This window comes from Punica granatum, chromosome 6, assembly GCF_007655135.1.
Source record: "Punica granatum isolate Tunisia-2019 chromosome 6, ASM765513v2, whole genome shotgun sequence".
NCBI classification, from domain to species: domain Eukaryota; kingdom Viridiplantae; phylum Streptophyta; class Magnoliopsida; order Myrtales; family Lythraceae; genus Punica; species Punica granatum.
Genome location: NC_045132.1, coordinates 14,977,143 through 14,991,738, shown reverse-complemented (window position 1 = coordinate 14,991,738; position 14,596 = coordinate 14,977,143). Strand labels below are relative to the sequence as shown.

Sequence of the window (14,596 nt, the reverse complement as noted above, 5' to 3'; positions counted from 1 at the left end):
TCAAAGGAACGGGGGGAGACGTGAAAGAGGCCAATGCCATTGAAGCACGTCACGTCACCCAGCCACGGTATTGGGGTTCTTCTCCGCACGAGAAATTTCCGGTAAATTGAAAATTTTGACAATTTCTGTCGCAGGATCAAATCCCATAGCCACCTTCTCTTTCTCCTTCTCCCAATAATATAAAAAGGCACAATCTCCCGTGGCGCCGTCCATATCCCATGAACAGTTACACAGCAACCTCTGTTCTTGTAAAATCGGATCGCGTCGTGTGTCTCTTGTTTGTACATTTGGGTTTTGGGTTCCTGTTCTTGTTGGGTTCTTGATTTCGTCGAAGAATCTTGGGGACTGGTCGAGGTTGAGGATGAAGTTCTGCAAGAAGTACCAGGAGTTCATGCAGGCCCAGGACGAGAAGAAGAAGCTCCCCGGGGTCGGCCTGAAGAAGCTGAAGAAGATCTTGAAGAGGTGCCGGAGAAGGGACTTCCCTTGTCAGTCTCAGATGATGGGCCTTTGCGATGAATCCAAGTCTCCCACCGATGGCCATGTCTGTCCTCAGCTATGCCCAGGTTGGCAGAATCCTAAATTGATTTCCTCCCTCGTTCTTGTTCTGTTCTTGTTTTCTCGTATGGGTGAAAGACTCTGGAATTTATTAAAATGTCGTTGCTCTGATCTTTCTGTCGGGGAAATTTCATGGAATGTGTTTCGGTGTGTGAGGCGGGTCGTGTCTCTTGCGATGAGTTTGTTTGTTTTGATTTTGGCATTCCCTGGAGATGGGGTTCCCTGGAGATGGGGTTCTTTCATCATGATCATGAAGGGCAGCTTCTTCTTTCCTTAGCTGATAACCAAATTGTGGGTTGGTGGTAGACAAGGCAGGCTCGGGTGACGGGTTTCGTGTTGGTGTTGGTTTTACGACGTATTGTTCGTTTGAATACATTGATCATTGTTTACAGGTTCCACGGAACTGGTTTTTCTTGTTTCTTTACAAAGTCCCACAGAGAGTGTATACTTCTCTCTGACAAATCCATTTCTTCTTCACCAAGGGTAATTTTCTCTGCTGTTATCAATGTTTTCAGTCGGTGGTATCAAGTTCATAGAGCTGATTGAACCATTCGGAATGTAATCGTTTGCGCATATGTAACCGTGAAATTTTGTCATGGCTGAGCAGTGTGTGATGGGACCTTCTTCCCTTCTCTTCTTCAAGAGATGTCGGTGGTCGTGGGGTGCTTCAATGACCGGGCTAGGAAGCTGCTGGAGTTGCACCTTGCTTCGGGCTTCCAGAAGTACTTCATGTGGATGAAAGGAAAGCCCCAAGGAAATCACGTCGCTCTCATACAAGAAGGGAAGGATCTTGTTGCTTATGCACTGATCAATGCAATTGCTATCCGGAAAATCCTAAAGAAATATGACAAGGTGCTCGTTATCTATCATGCATGGTGATTAGGAATTATGTATGTTTAGTACTATTGTCAAGATGTGAGCGCTTTGGGCAATTCGTTCGTTGAGCTTTGCTTCAGTCTGCTAATTTTATTTCCAATCTTTGATTATTCATGTGGTCTTGTCTCTGTTTTGTCCCCTTCTAAGCTCTGTCTGCACTTGTCGAGCTAGAGTTACACGTGATAGAAGCAGTATTTCACTGTTGATATATGCTGTTTGGCCTCTCTGATCGCTAAGGCTTTTAACCAATCAATTCTTTGACTGATATCCCTTCTGACGGTCGTTTATTCGGTGTAGATCCATCTGTCTACTCAAGGACAGGCCTTCAGGTCTCATGCCCAGAGCATGCACATCGAGATCCTCCAATCCCCATGGTTGAGCGAGCTCATGGCTTTTCATATAAATATGAGAGAAACCAAGATGAACTCGAGGAAGGCCCCCGCACTTTTCGAGGGTTGCTCGCTCGTATTCACTGACGGAAAACCATCACTATCTTGTGAAGTTTTCGATTCCATCAAGCTTGACATTGACTTGACTTGTTCAATTTGCTTGGTAAGTTTTCTATTGTACCATTTTTCAAAGATTATATTCATGATGGCACATACCTGAAACTTCCGTGAAATGCTATATATCGAAGTAACCTACCTCACAACACATTTAGTGTAGGAAAATGGAAGAAACATTTTATATTATTGCTTTTCTTTTGAAAAGTGATACCAAATAGGAAAAGACGTATTATATCGTTTGATCCTTGTAAGACAATGTTGGACTGTAAAACATCCAAGGAACTATCATCTTATACAGTGCTTTCCTCATTTTTCTGCATCTTTCGGGTTGAGACACAGTGCAGAAACCGGGAACAGTTATTGAGAATTAAACTTATTATTATATACCTTTTCCATGGTCATGCATCATCTCATTGTTCAAGACTCAAGTGGGTAATGAAAACATTTACCAGATGAAACATGATTACTGATCAACTTTTGCCATTAAAAACAGGATACTGTGTTTGATCCAGTTTCTCTCACTTGCGGCCATATCTTTTGCTACATGTGTGCTTGCTCTGCTGCATCTGTGACCATCGTTGACGGACTGAAAGCTGCAGGCCACAAAGAGAAATGCCCTTTATGCCGTGAGGTGCTAATATGTTACCTGCAGTCATTTGAATCTCTATTTGATTGACTTCAATTCCTTCGAGAAATTATTATTATTCAGCATTGAAAGAATTCAGAGGCAATCATTTTATGATGCTAGACTCGGTGGATTGCCTAAAAAGTTGGCACCCATCTGCATATGAGATGAACTTTGGCATGGTTTTGTATATAAACTTTTTATTTCGTAAAATTAACTATTGATTGTCTTCTTTGGATTGATTACTACAGGCAGGAGTCTATGAAGGCGCCGTGCATTTGGAAGAGCTTAACATATTGCTTTCTAGAAGGTCTGATATCACAAAAAATTAACCTATTCAATAATTCATGTTCATATGTTAAGTATTATGCTTTCATTGTCTAATTCATTTGCTTACTGATTCATTTTGCTGCAATGAATACTTTGAGAACAGTTGTCCCGAATACTGGGAGGAGCGGCTTCAATCAGAGAGGGTCGAAAGGATCCGACAGGTGAAGGAGCACTGGGAATTCCAGTGCCGAGCATTTATGGGCGTCTGATCAGCGGAAACGCAATGCTTTCTCTCGTTATAAGTCTGATTTTGAGCCACGAAAACTTTTGTTTGCCATTTGATTGCGGGCCGCTGTTGTGCACGCTTTCAATCTTTGGTTTAATATCAGTTGAAGCTCATTTTCTTCCTGTGATGATGATGGAATAAAGTTTTGGTAACGCAATCCTGTATATATCGCTGTTGCTTGTTAGACAAGTAAAACTGTATTAGTGTCAACATTACATTGTGAATTTAGTTGTTTGACAATTAATAATTTATGCAATTCTGCAATGATCAAAGAAGGGCTTTGGGTAATTATATCTGAATCATGAATCCTTTTCCTTGCAAATTAGTTTTTCCTTTTCTTCAACTACGTACTTTTTCTTCCTGTTATTTATTTATTTATTTATTTTTTCATGTTACAAAAGAAACCCATTAATCTGTACAATGAAATAAAAATCTTAACAACTCATAAGAATTACAAGTAATCTCACTGTATCGAATCTAAAATCTCTTAATTACCAAGTAAGGGCGTACGTCATTGTATTGTATCCTCTATTGATACTATTTATTTTTGTGCGTGCAATAGTGGGTCCTCTTGATGCTAAAGTCATTAGAAAAAGAAAACAATGCAACTGGTCATACTTACTGCATTGTGTTAATGAACAACTCTTTGCATTCAAGCAGAAGATTGATGTATAGATCAGCTGTTTCAAAGTACAAGGAGTTCCAGTCACAAAACTGCATAAAAATAACCTTGAAAAATTACATAAACTCGGCAGTCGCCGCTTAAACGACAAATGATATCATAACTACCATCCAAGAAAAGTGGCCAATTCTTAACGGGACACTATCACAGGATTTCTGTTCTTATGCTTGTGAAATCTTTCACATAGCTTCTTCAATGTAGCAACCGTATGTTGCATCGTGTTCAGCTTTATATCCATGAACATTGCCTGAAAAACCACAGACAGATACTTAGGAACACTGCATGTGTTGCAAATGAGGAGTAAACTGAAAAACCACAGACAGATACTTAGGAACACTGCATGTGTTGCAAATGAGGAGAGTAAACTTAAAACAGACGTTGACATATACACATGACCGACCTGATAGTCATCCCCATGTTTCTCAATCAATCGGCCAACGTGGAAGCGCTGCATTGCTGTAAGTGGCTGCAAAGGTGCAGACTTCCCATCCCTTCGCTTCTTCCCCAGGGCTGATTTCAGATCTGTTCACCCACATTATGGAATAGTTATCGAAACAAACCAGCATGATACTGTGATAAATATCTCACATGCTCAATAACTAAACAGCATCGCCCGTGATACAGTAATTTGTAAGTTATTCCATTCAACTTCCTTGTGATGCTACTGTACTAAACGGGGCATAAGTGGACCAACTAAATTGTAGAATCATCACCTCAATGAAAAGCAGAGAAATGCTCAGTACTATTCCATAGTCAAAAGAATATGCTTTCTATAATTCCAAAATCAGAGAGCAGTATCTACGCTCCATAGGTTATAGGCTTCTATGGGGCATGGAAGAATAAAACTGCATCCTAAACTTTTTTATTAAATAAAAAAAGGAATAAAAACAAAAACAGCAACCGCTGGAAACTTGTACGTTACGGTCATTACCAACATCAAATAATTTTAGCAAACAGTGACTCCTTGTGTCAACAGAACTAGATCAATCTTGATAGCTCCAAAAGCAGAGAAATAGAAGATTCATCACATTAATTCAATGATACATACATGTCTGTCCTATACTTTTAAAGAGTGAAACCAACTGGACTTTATCAATTAATCATCCGAAGAATTGTTTGTAACTCTTTCTTGCCAATGCAGGCTATAAGTTGCGCACAGCAAATGGTAGAAACAATCGTCTTTGTCCAAAAGTAAGGTCTGAAACTATTATCTTTATTCTGTCCAATATGTGGAGTAAGTTTACTTGATTATTGAACATCCCATTTGGTATCAATTTTGCAAGTAATGAAATCAATTCAACTCATTCCAGTTTGTTTTATTCAACTCAAAATTCATCACATAATATCTGTTTCCAACCCCCAAAATATTTCTAGATGGATTGGGGAACTACCCTACTTCCAGTGTACGTTAGTACAACATGGAATTTCAAAATATCAAATCAACATGCGTAGTATTCAAACAATGAATACTTCATTTGGTACATATATAAATGACTATATATTCTATGTTCATGAGATTCAAAGATGTGAACTTGTTGCAATATCTACGAGAAAAGAATAGGATGATCCTCAACATGTACTTCGATAAGAGATTAGAAGGCAAAGGATCTTCCTTTTTCTCCTACACGACTTGAATTGAAATCATTCCTAGCAAGAATTAATTCTAAATAGGCTACAAGTAAAACTGCCGATAAATCTCACTAATAGCCACACATATTCCTTTCCTTCTAAATTTGGAAGAACCCAAGATTTTTCCCAACAAGAATCACAAAAGTCTGAACTTCAAATATTGGGTTGGAAAAGTCTGAATTCTAGGCAAATCCCATTAATTTTCAATTCCAGCATAATTCCAACATTTCTACGAGAAAATGTTTTGGCATTACGAATCCATTCTTGCAAAGCGACTCCAATTCTATCTCATTCCACGGTAAGTCGAAAAGATCTTTCCCACATCAGGCAATTATACGACCAACTGCATTGACGTCGCCCCTGAACTAATCGGTTTGAGGTGTGTATTGATCATTACATTGAGTATGAGCAAAAATACCGAATTTCTACCATCATTTTACGATAAGCTAATGAGTTGGTATGGCAGAAGATAAGATAAATACTGACTTTTCTAACATCAATTTCCCTCATCAAAACTCAAGGATGACTGCAGCAGCTGAGCATCGCCTAATCTTCAAAAGTTTTTAACACTATGGAATTGCCATGGGAGTAGAAAACTAACCGTCTTCTTCCAGATCGCTGCCGGAGTCGATAGGCTCAAACTCCGAGACACCGGCGTCGGATACATCCAACGGCTGAGGGGGCGGGACCTGGAGAGAGTCGCTCTCGACGATGTGGGAGGTGCGGGACCGGACTCCGAGCAGGTTAGGGTTAGAGACGACGCCAAAGGACTTGTAGTTCTTGATGACAGTACCCTTTTCGTCCCACTTGACTCCGCCGGCGGCGTCGGAGACGGATTCTTGGAGGAGGGAGCGGAGCTTGGGGGGGAGGTTAAAAGCGGGTTTGACGATCCTAGGGTTCTTCTTCGGGAGCCCCACCCGGACTTTCGGTCTCGAATTCTTGTATTTTCTTCGCGACCTCCCCATCTCCGCCGCTTCTGGGGTTCAGGTTTTCCGCCGATCGTTGGGGGGAAGAATGAGACGAGACGAGACGACGGGGGAGAGGAGGGCTTTAGGGTAAAGGGGTTTAACGAAACGCTGCCGTTTGCTGTACTTTGGGTGGTCGAAGCCTCGAGTTCAAGGAGAAAAATTAAGTTATATAATGACGGGGCATGAAGTCTCCAGTAATATCATCCAAAACGGGTCCTTTGATACCAGCTAGAGATTGGTTGTAGTAGGCGTGCATGTAGAGGGGAAGGCTCAAAGCCTTTCTCGCCATTCAATCAGTACATGTGTGTGCATCGGACAACAACTTGCCAATCTCTCCTAGAGGGATTTGATTGTCTCTTATCACAATTCCGGTGGGACGGGCTCTAGACCAGGGCAGGGACCCGTGATGAGAGTGCGAGCAGCTTCGGAGTCAAACTCATTATAATATATTATTTTGAAATTATTTTAGCTTTATTACATATGCTATATTTGATTATTTCTAATATGATCTCCACTAATCTCCGTTCATAATTTAAATTATATTATCAAATATATCTTTGGCATTTTTGACAATTTCATCCTCAAATTTTATTTTTTTTATCTTTCCCGTCCTCAAACTTTACCTATTTGCGAATTTGGTCCCATATTAGTTTTTCCGTTAACGGACGCAGACGAAAAGGTGACGATAGTACTAAAGCGGCACGAGGTGGAAGGTTGAGGACAAAAAATTGACCAAGAAAAGTTCAGAACCAAGGTGGCAAAATCACCAAAGATTGAAGACTAAATGCGTTTTTTTTCATATTTTATTTGTCATTTCCATTTCTTTTATCCGCTTATAAACCTTGTTCAAAAACCAAAAATGACAGGAGCCCTAATTTCTCACAATGAACCTGACCCAGTCAAGATCGAGTCCAAGGACCCCTTTGGAAATTCAAAGGAAGTAAGATCGCTGTAAAGAAATTGAAAAGAAAGAAGATAATAATAATAATAATAATAATAATAATAAGGAAGACCATTAATATGTGACTCTTTCTATATTTTTTATCTAATTAAAGTGACATTTATATCTATCTATTATCTATATATCCATATCCATCAATAAACAAAACAAAAACTCTTGCTTGAATGGGACACATGTCAAACTAATAATTTTTTTCTTTATATTAGTTTATAAAATCTCATCTAAGGCTTGAATGGGACACATGTCAAACTAATATTTATTTACCTAAATATAAAATTTTTATTTTAAGTCGCCACCATTTTTTGATGAAATGCAAGGTTACTCTAGTTTATTAACAATTCTCGCTTGGATCAGTCGTGATCGTAAGATACTTTAAATGAATTTTGAATATTACTTAAAATTAATGGGGTTCTCACTGATGAGTTTCCAATTGAATTTCTATTCAATAAAAATTATAATAATAATAATATTTCATATTTATAGGTTTGTTGTATTATTACAGTATGATATATATTTTCAAAAGCTATAATGCACCCCATCTATTTTTTGCTTTTTATTACTAAATAAAAGAATCCTCATAATTTTATACAAAAATAAAGATTCCTCATAATATTTGAGTACGTTCTAGCATAATATCATGTGTCAAAAAGGTATCGGGTTTGAATGAAATATGTTATAGTAAAACAAGCTACAATGGTAACATATAAAAAAACATAAGATACTTAATGCAGAGGAATTAAGTAGAATTGTATGCTAATAAATATAGTGACAATTCTATGTGTACCACAAATAGATATAGTATAGTTATATCTACAAGCCATGAATTAACATTTTAAATTTTTATAAAATTAGTTATATTTCTATATTTAATAATTCATATAAACTTTTGCAATTTTATACTTTCTTATCATGCTATCGAATTAAGTTTCTCATTTTTTTCTTTACATCTATATGTTTAAACTAAGACAATTTCGAAATTTATAGTCTTAAATCATTTTTAAAATAAGTAAAGCGATGTTAATTTGTTAATATTTATACTTTCTAATATTACTAATAACATTTCTCTCACTTCTATCATATGAAAATATCATTGGCTGAGATTGTTTTTGGAGATCAACGGCATCACTCAGCCCCTTTGCTAATAATATATAAAGTTCGAAGAGCGGAACGTGAAAGTTCCATTCGAGAGAACTTTCAGCTCTTGACTAAACAATGTGAGGGCTCAAATCCTTCCATTCGATAATTCTCAGCTTGTGGTAAGGTGTCTCTATTTTTTTCTTTGATAGAGGTAAGATGTCTTTTTAGTCACTTGATTTGACACACATTCGTTGTACTTTTAACTAAGATTTAATGCATCTTGAAAATTTTTCCATATTATCGCATGGAGCGATATACAATTAAATAACTTTTCGAAAAATGAAAAGATTTTCTTGATAATTGAAAAAGATTTCTTAATTATAAGTTTTTTTTTTCAAATTCAAAGTACCAAATATTCTATAAATATTAATATTTCTATACTTGGATGCCTTGCAAGATTATTATTAGTGGATTAAGAAACCAAGCTTGTGGCTACAAAGTACAAGAGATGAGGAAGGCGTCAGTCCTCGATCAAGGAGCCTATGGAACATGAGGGTCCTCGAGCTGCTAGCTTAGAAGAGCTATATTGGACTAGGCTACTAGAATTATAAGGGATGTAGAATTTCAAGTGGTTTTGAGTATTATTCTATTTACATTAGTAAAATTTAGGAGTCTTTATGAAACATGAGGGTCCTCGAGCTGTAAGCTTGGAAGAGAGATATTGGGTGAAGTTATTTGAACTATAAGGGATGTAGAGTTTCAAGTGATTTCGGGTATTATTCTCTTTACATTAGTAAAATTTAGGATTCTTTATGAACCACTAAAAAAATTGTGAATTTTGCCTCTACGACGATTTTAATGAAAGTTTCATGATCGAATCTCCAGGGTCAAAAGCTGCAAGCAAAATGCCATGCATAGGGGATTATGGAGATCTCCGCAAAGATAAAGGATGATGTATTTGGCTTGATATACATCATTGTTCATGCCCCTTAAGAGTCCCAAATATTGCAGCTTAATTAATTTTCTAACAAAAATCCGTGCAACGCGTGGATCATAGCTAGTATTATATAAAAGTTGAGCAACGAGTTTGTGAATGCTCCATTAACAAATCCTCAGCTCATTGTTGATCGTCCTTTGATGTTGTGAGAGCTCCATTATTAAACCCTTAGCTAATGATTGATCATCCTTTTGGCTGCTCGAAGAATTTAATTATAAATAAGAGATTCATGGCACTGGTCCATTTTTACTTTAATATTTCACATGTACACCGTCTCTAATCCACATACTTTGAATATCGAGAAGACATCCTCTACATTCAATGTCTGTAGTATATCAAGAAGTTTTCTTGATTGTTGAATAGAACCCCTCGAGATATGTGACTTTTTTCAAATTCAATATTTCAATATCCAATAAATAGAAGATTTGAAAATTTATCGTACACATAATCTTTTGATTTAGTATAGTTTTTCTAGCACCCTAATCCTTACATAAAATCTATCACTCTTCACATATATATTAAAATATATGCTACATGATTATTATCTCTTAGTATATATGTTATCTGCATTTTCTTTAGAGTAAAGTAAGTATTTGCTTATTAACATGATTCTTTTATTCGACTCTCGCTCACATTGTGCAATGTTTGTAATCTCTATTTAGTAAAATATATAATTTTTGTTATTTTTTATTGAAGATTAATCGCATATTCATATATTTCTTTCCTAATTCTCTGTCATAAAAAGCAATTTATATCAATATTTTATGCAACACATGAGTACAACACTAGTTCATTATAAAAGGCCAAGAGCTCCTCCCTTGTAATCGAAAAGAAAAGGGGGGCAAGAGCTCACGTGGATGACTGATCATATTTCATCTCATTTGTAAGTTAACAAGCCCCAAAAAATTATTTCAATCTCTGAACCCTCTTAGCTTTGGATAGCTTTATATTTGATCTAAAGCTTGAAGCTTCCTTGAAAATATAATTACAAGTTTTGTTATTGTTCAAAGTGGGTGCTTAATTTCTCCCCATTAATTTTGCATCATTACAGGATTTTGACGCGAAGACGTTCGCGATAATATGAAGATGAACTATCACTATTATGAAATACTTGCATGCACAAGTATTTGCTTGTATTATATATACTAGTCATTGCATCCGCACATTGTGCGAGATTATTATTAGCAGAAACTTACTGAATCTTTAAAAACATTAGTTACCATACAATTATATGATTAAATTTACAAAAGTTATATATTTTACATAAAAATATTTATTAATATAGAAAACTATATTGTTTACTTAAATAATATAGTTTAAGTGAATCACAAGTGAGGGTGTAAACGAGCCGAGACATTTGTGAAGGGTTCAGGCTTGACTCGATGAAAATTCGAATTCAGCTTGCTCATATAAAGCTCGTGCCCGGCTCGATCCAAGCTCGCCAGTTAAACGAGACAGGCCGAGCTCAATGGTATTTGACTCGTGAAGCTCGCGAGCCTAAACGAATTTATTTATTTACATATATATTTTTTATAAGTTATACATACATATATATATATATATATGCTGAGACCCATACCTATCCGACAAAGAAATACAAGGCCCACCTACACCATATAATGAGGGCTGAGCCCATTAACTTCTCTCTGCTCTAGATATGGCCATTGATCTAAACGAGCCTAAACGAGACGAGCCTAAGTCATTGCCTGTGCCAACAAGCCGAGCTCAAGTTTAACTGCTTAAGCTTGCACGAGCGCGGGCCCGAGCTCGAGCCCACGAGTTGACAGGCGGGCCAAGCTTGAGCTTGCTATATTCGGTCTCGGCTCGGCTCGTTTACACTCCTAATCACAAGTTCGGCTCGAAAAGATAGTGTTATAAAGAAAGTGGGACTAAAATAGAATTAGGCCAGAACCCCAATTCACACAAGGCTAATCAGACGCACCATTTGGACTTGTGAGAAGTGCTCGTAGCAACTGAAGTAAAATTTTGACAAAAAAATGATGAAAATAGAGATTCCTGAGATAGGGGCACAATGGTGTCACTTTCCACATTAGACCAAAAAATTCTGAGTTCGATTACTGATAATGCTCAGGACAGAATGATCAGAATTTGTAGATGAGAAACCAGAGCTTACCGAAAGAGGGATGGAGGGGATTGTTATGACTTTGCACCCCATCCGCCTCATGATATGAGTATGAGACAGATGAAGGACATTGGGCCGTGATGGAAAGCAAAATTGCAAAGTGGGCCGTGACTTCGAAAGGGCATTTCCGTCATTATACGTACCTTACCGTTCTTCTTCCCGCCACGAGCTGATCCCCCCCTTCAACTACTCCCCCCTGTTCCTTCATTTCTCAAGAAACAGAGTCCATTTCCACGGCAAAGAACTTCCTTCCTTCTTTCCCCAGAGGAGATGGATCTATGGAAGCAGATGAGGTTCTTCACTTTCACGCTCCTCGTCTATACCACCACCATGGACCCCAAACGGCCGAACTCGACCCAAATCGTGAGGTTCAAGCCTTCTCGGGACATCGATGCCATCATCACCGCCCGATTCCTGCTGCGATCCGAACCCTCCATGGATGACCGCACGGATGGAGGCAGCCTCGAGTACGATTACTATCGGGAGTCCTGCCCCCGGGCCGAGAGAATCGTTCGTGAGATGGTCCAGGAGTTATACCAAGTCCGACCTCGCGGTATCCCGTCTCTGCTCCGGCTAGCATTCCACGACTGCTTCGTTGAGGTGGGTGTGTCATTTCTCGTCTGTATTCTTTCGTAGGAAGTTTTCCTGCACCAGTTTTCTCCCTCATCAATTGCTTGTAAAGAACGGAAGCGTCTTTGTCGGTTCCTGTTGATTCGTTATTACAGAGTTAACGAGATTGCTGTGTGAGCTTGTATATGTTCGTGAGGTTTTCATTGTGTTTTTGCATAATATGGTGATCTGGCCCTGAGCCTTAAAACCATATTACTGCATTCTTGCGATTCGATTATTTTACGATTCTGTTCTTTTAGCTTATAGTTATACTTCAGCATGATTTTCTTGGTCTCTCTTAGTTCTTTATTTACCAGAGTGTGTTTTGTTAGTGGATCAAGTGTAGGTTCTGGGTCGATTCGGTTCTAGAATTAGTTTCTTCTCATGCTCTTCGATTTCATTCTATGATCGTCAATTATCTGATGCAAATTTTTTCTCGGCTTTACGGTGATTTTTTTTCTTTTTTCTGTGGGCTGTAAAATAGGGATGTGATGCCTCTATCCTGTTAGACCCAATTAACGGAATGGCATCGGAGAAAGATGCGTCCCCCAACGAACTGTTGAAGGGCTATGACATAATAGAAGCTATCAAGTTCGAGATCGAAAGAGCATGCCCCAGAACAGTGTCATGCGCTGACATTCTGGTCTTGGCTGCTCGGGAAGCCCTTCTTACTGTAAAACCCTCTCACCCCTATTATTCTATGCAATGGTTGATTTCATTGGTTTATTGATGATTCCTGAGAAAAGCGTTAACCGTAGGTTGGTGGTCCATTCTATCCTCTACAAACCGGCAGAAGAGACAGTATGATTTCATACGCGGAACTAGCAGAACATCAACTTCCTTCGCCGTTTATTGATCTCTCGGAAATTCTCTCATCTTTTGGAGCAAGGGGATTCAATGAGCGGGAAACTGTCAGTCTGTTAGGTAATGGGTCAATAAAGTCCATGCCTTTCTCACTACTGAGCTAAGCTGTAGCTTAGTGCTTGCACTCTTGCCACATTCATGGCCCGCCGTCTTGCTAAGAATTGATTCCAGATTGATGGAAAGCAGACATGATCTTTTTGCAGGTGCTCATAGTGTTGGATCGATTCACTGTAAGTTCTTTGAGGACCGTCTCTACAATTTTTCTGGGACAAACAGGCCCGACCCATCTCTCGAAAGTAGATTCCTTAACCTGATGAGATCCCGATGCAGTAAATTTCATTCAGCGTCATCACCAAAGCTTTCAGTGGCTCCATCACCTTCAGTTAGAGCTGCTGGATTGCTGGCTCCTCCGATGGCAGAGCCCGAGACAGTGATGAGCTATGAGGGGCTGGGACCGAGACCAGCTGAGGGCCCTGCTTTTGGGGCTCCATATTATCGGAGCCTCTTGGAAGGTCGAGGAATCCTCTTTTCTGATCAGCAGCTCACAGGTTCAGAAGAAACTGGAAGTTGGGTCAGAGCGTATGCTTGGGACACCGCCCTCTTCAGAAAGGACTTTGCAGAGACCATGTTGAAGCTCTCGAGCCTGCAGGTCTTGACAGCACCAAATGGGCAAGTTCGAGTCAACTGCTCAAAGATCGCATGAGATCAAGAGCTAGGATATGTTTGGTATGCGATAAGTCACCATTTAGGTTGGCTACATATTCTGAAGTTCACTAGAGGTGTAGGTGCATTCGATTGGTCCATTCTTTTGGGATCCGCAGTAATTGTAGAAGAAACAAAACAGGATCTTGCTAGCTATTTGACTGATGTGCATTCTGATCATGTATCTTAGAATAGTTGGCAATGAAAGACTAGTTCGTGAAGACCCCAGTGGTATTAAAAATGCTCAAGATTGTTGATAGATGGAAATATACTAATAATCGCTAGTAAAGATATAGTATAATTACAAGGAACCCAGGAGACGACTCCTAACTGCTTGTGGCTGAACGAAACAAGGCATGTCTAGAGGCCATCAGACCACAACCAAAGACGAGAGGATGATCGACAAGACAAGACCACACGTATCATTGATTGGTTGGTCTGTAAACTGGGAGACAACCCAAACCTCCTCTTCGAGTTGGTCATGCTGACAGTTTCTGGGACCGAGTAGTCTGAGTATATGTCCATCAAAAACTTGTTCACAATCCCGTGGTAGACAGGGCTTCGAAGACGAGAGTAGTAGTAGAGGGCCTCCTCCTTGTCCAGCGTGTTCTCGAGGTCACCTAAGTTCATCGTCTCCTGTTCCCTCATTATCTCTTCAATCAGTCACTGCTTCTATCTCCCCTCTTCACCGAGTAGAAACTAAAACTACCCGTTTTCTCAACCTTCCTTTCTTTCTCACCCTCCTCAAGGTAGGGGCAGCGCCTCTGGTGAAAACTTGTTGAGAAAAGCGGAGTTTGAGTTTCTGTACGGTGAAGGGACAAGATAGAAGCATTGAAGACCTGATGG

The 14,596-nt window shown here is 39.0% G+C and overlaps 3 protein-coding genes across 3 annotated transcripts; 2 read left to right on the top strand and 1 right to left on the bottom strand.

Moving 5' to 3' along the window:
- Window positions 1-273: 273 nt before the first annotated feature.
- On the top strand, window positions 274-3,417 carry LOC116211433 (probable E3 ubiquitin-protein ligase BAH1-like 1). The gene is made up of 6 exons (XM_031545823.1): window positions 274-563; window positions 1,163-1,407; window positions 1,729-1,983; window positions 2,431-2,568; window positions 2,814-2,872; window positions 2,996-3,417. Exons 1-6 carry the CDS (start codon window positions 362-364, stop codon window positions 3,099-3,101), a joined length of 1,005 nt encoding a protein of 334 aa, XP_031401683.1. The 5' UTR covers window positions 274-361; the 3' UTR covers window positions 3,102-3,417.
- Window positions 3,418-3,749: 332 nt separating this feature from the next.
- On the bottom strand, window positions 3,750-6,525 carry LOC116211434 (nucleolar protein 16-like). Its single transcript, XM_031545824.1, has 3 exons — window positions 6,031-6,525; window positions 4,201-4,322; window positions 3,750-4,047 (listed from the first exon to the last, which is right to left on the bottom strand). The coding sequence occupies exons 1-3, from the start codon at window positions 6,392-6,394 to the stop codon at window positions 3,931-3,933; spliced, it is 603 nt and encodes a 200-aa protein (XP_031401684.1). The 5' UTR covers window positions 6,395-6,525; the 3' UTR covers window positions 3,750-3,930.
- Window positions 6,526-11,845: 5,320 nt separating this feature from the next.
- Window positions 11,846-13,751, top strand: LOC116212185 (putative Peroxidase 48). The gene is made up of 4 exons (XM_031546755.1): window positions 11,846-12,175; window positions 12,669-12,857; window positions 12,943-13,108; window positions 13,252-13,751. Exons 1-4 carry the CDS (start codon window positions 11,846-11,848, stop codon window positions 13,749-13,751), a joined length of 1,185 nt encoding a protein of 394 aa, XP_031402615.1.
- Window positions 13,752-14,596: the final 845 nt, after the last annotated feature.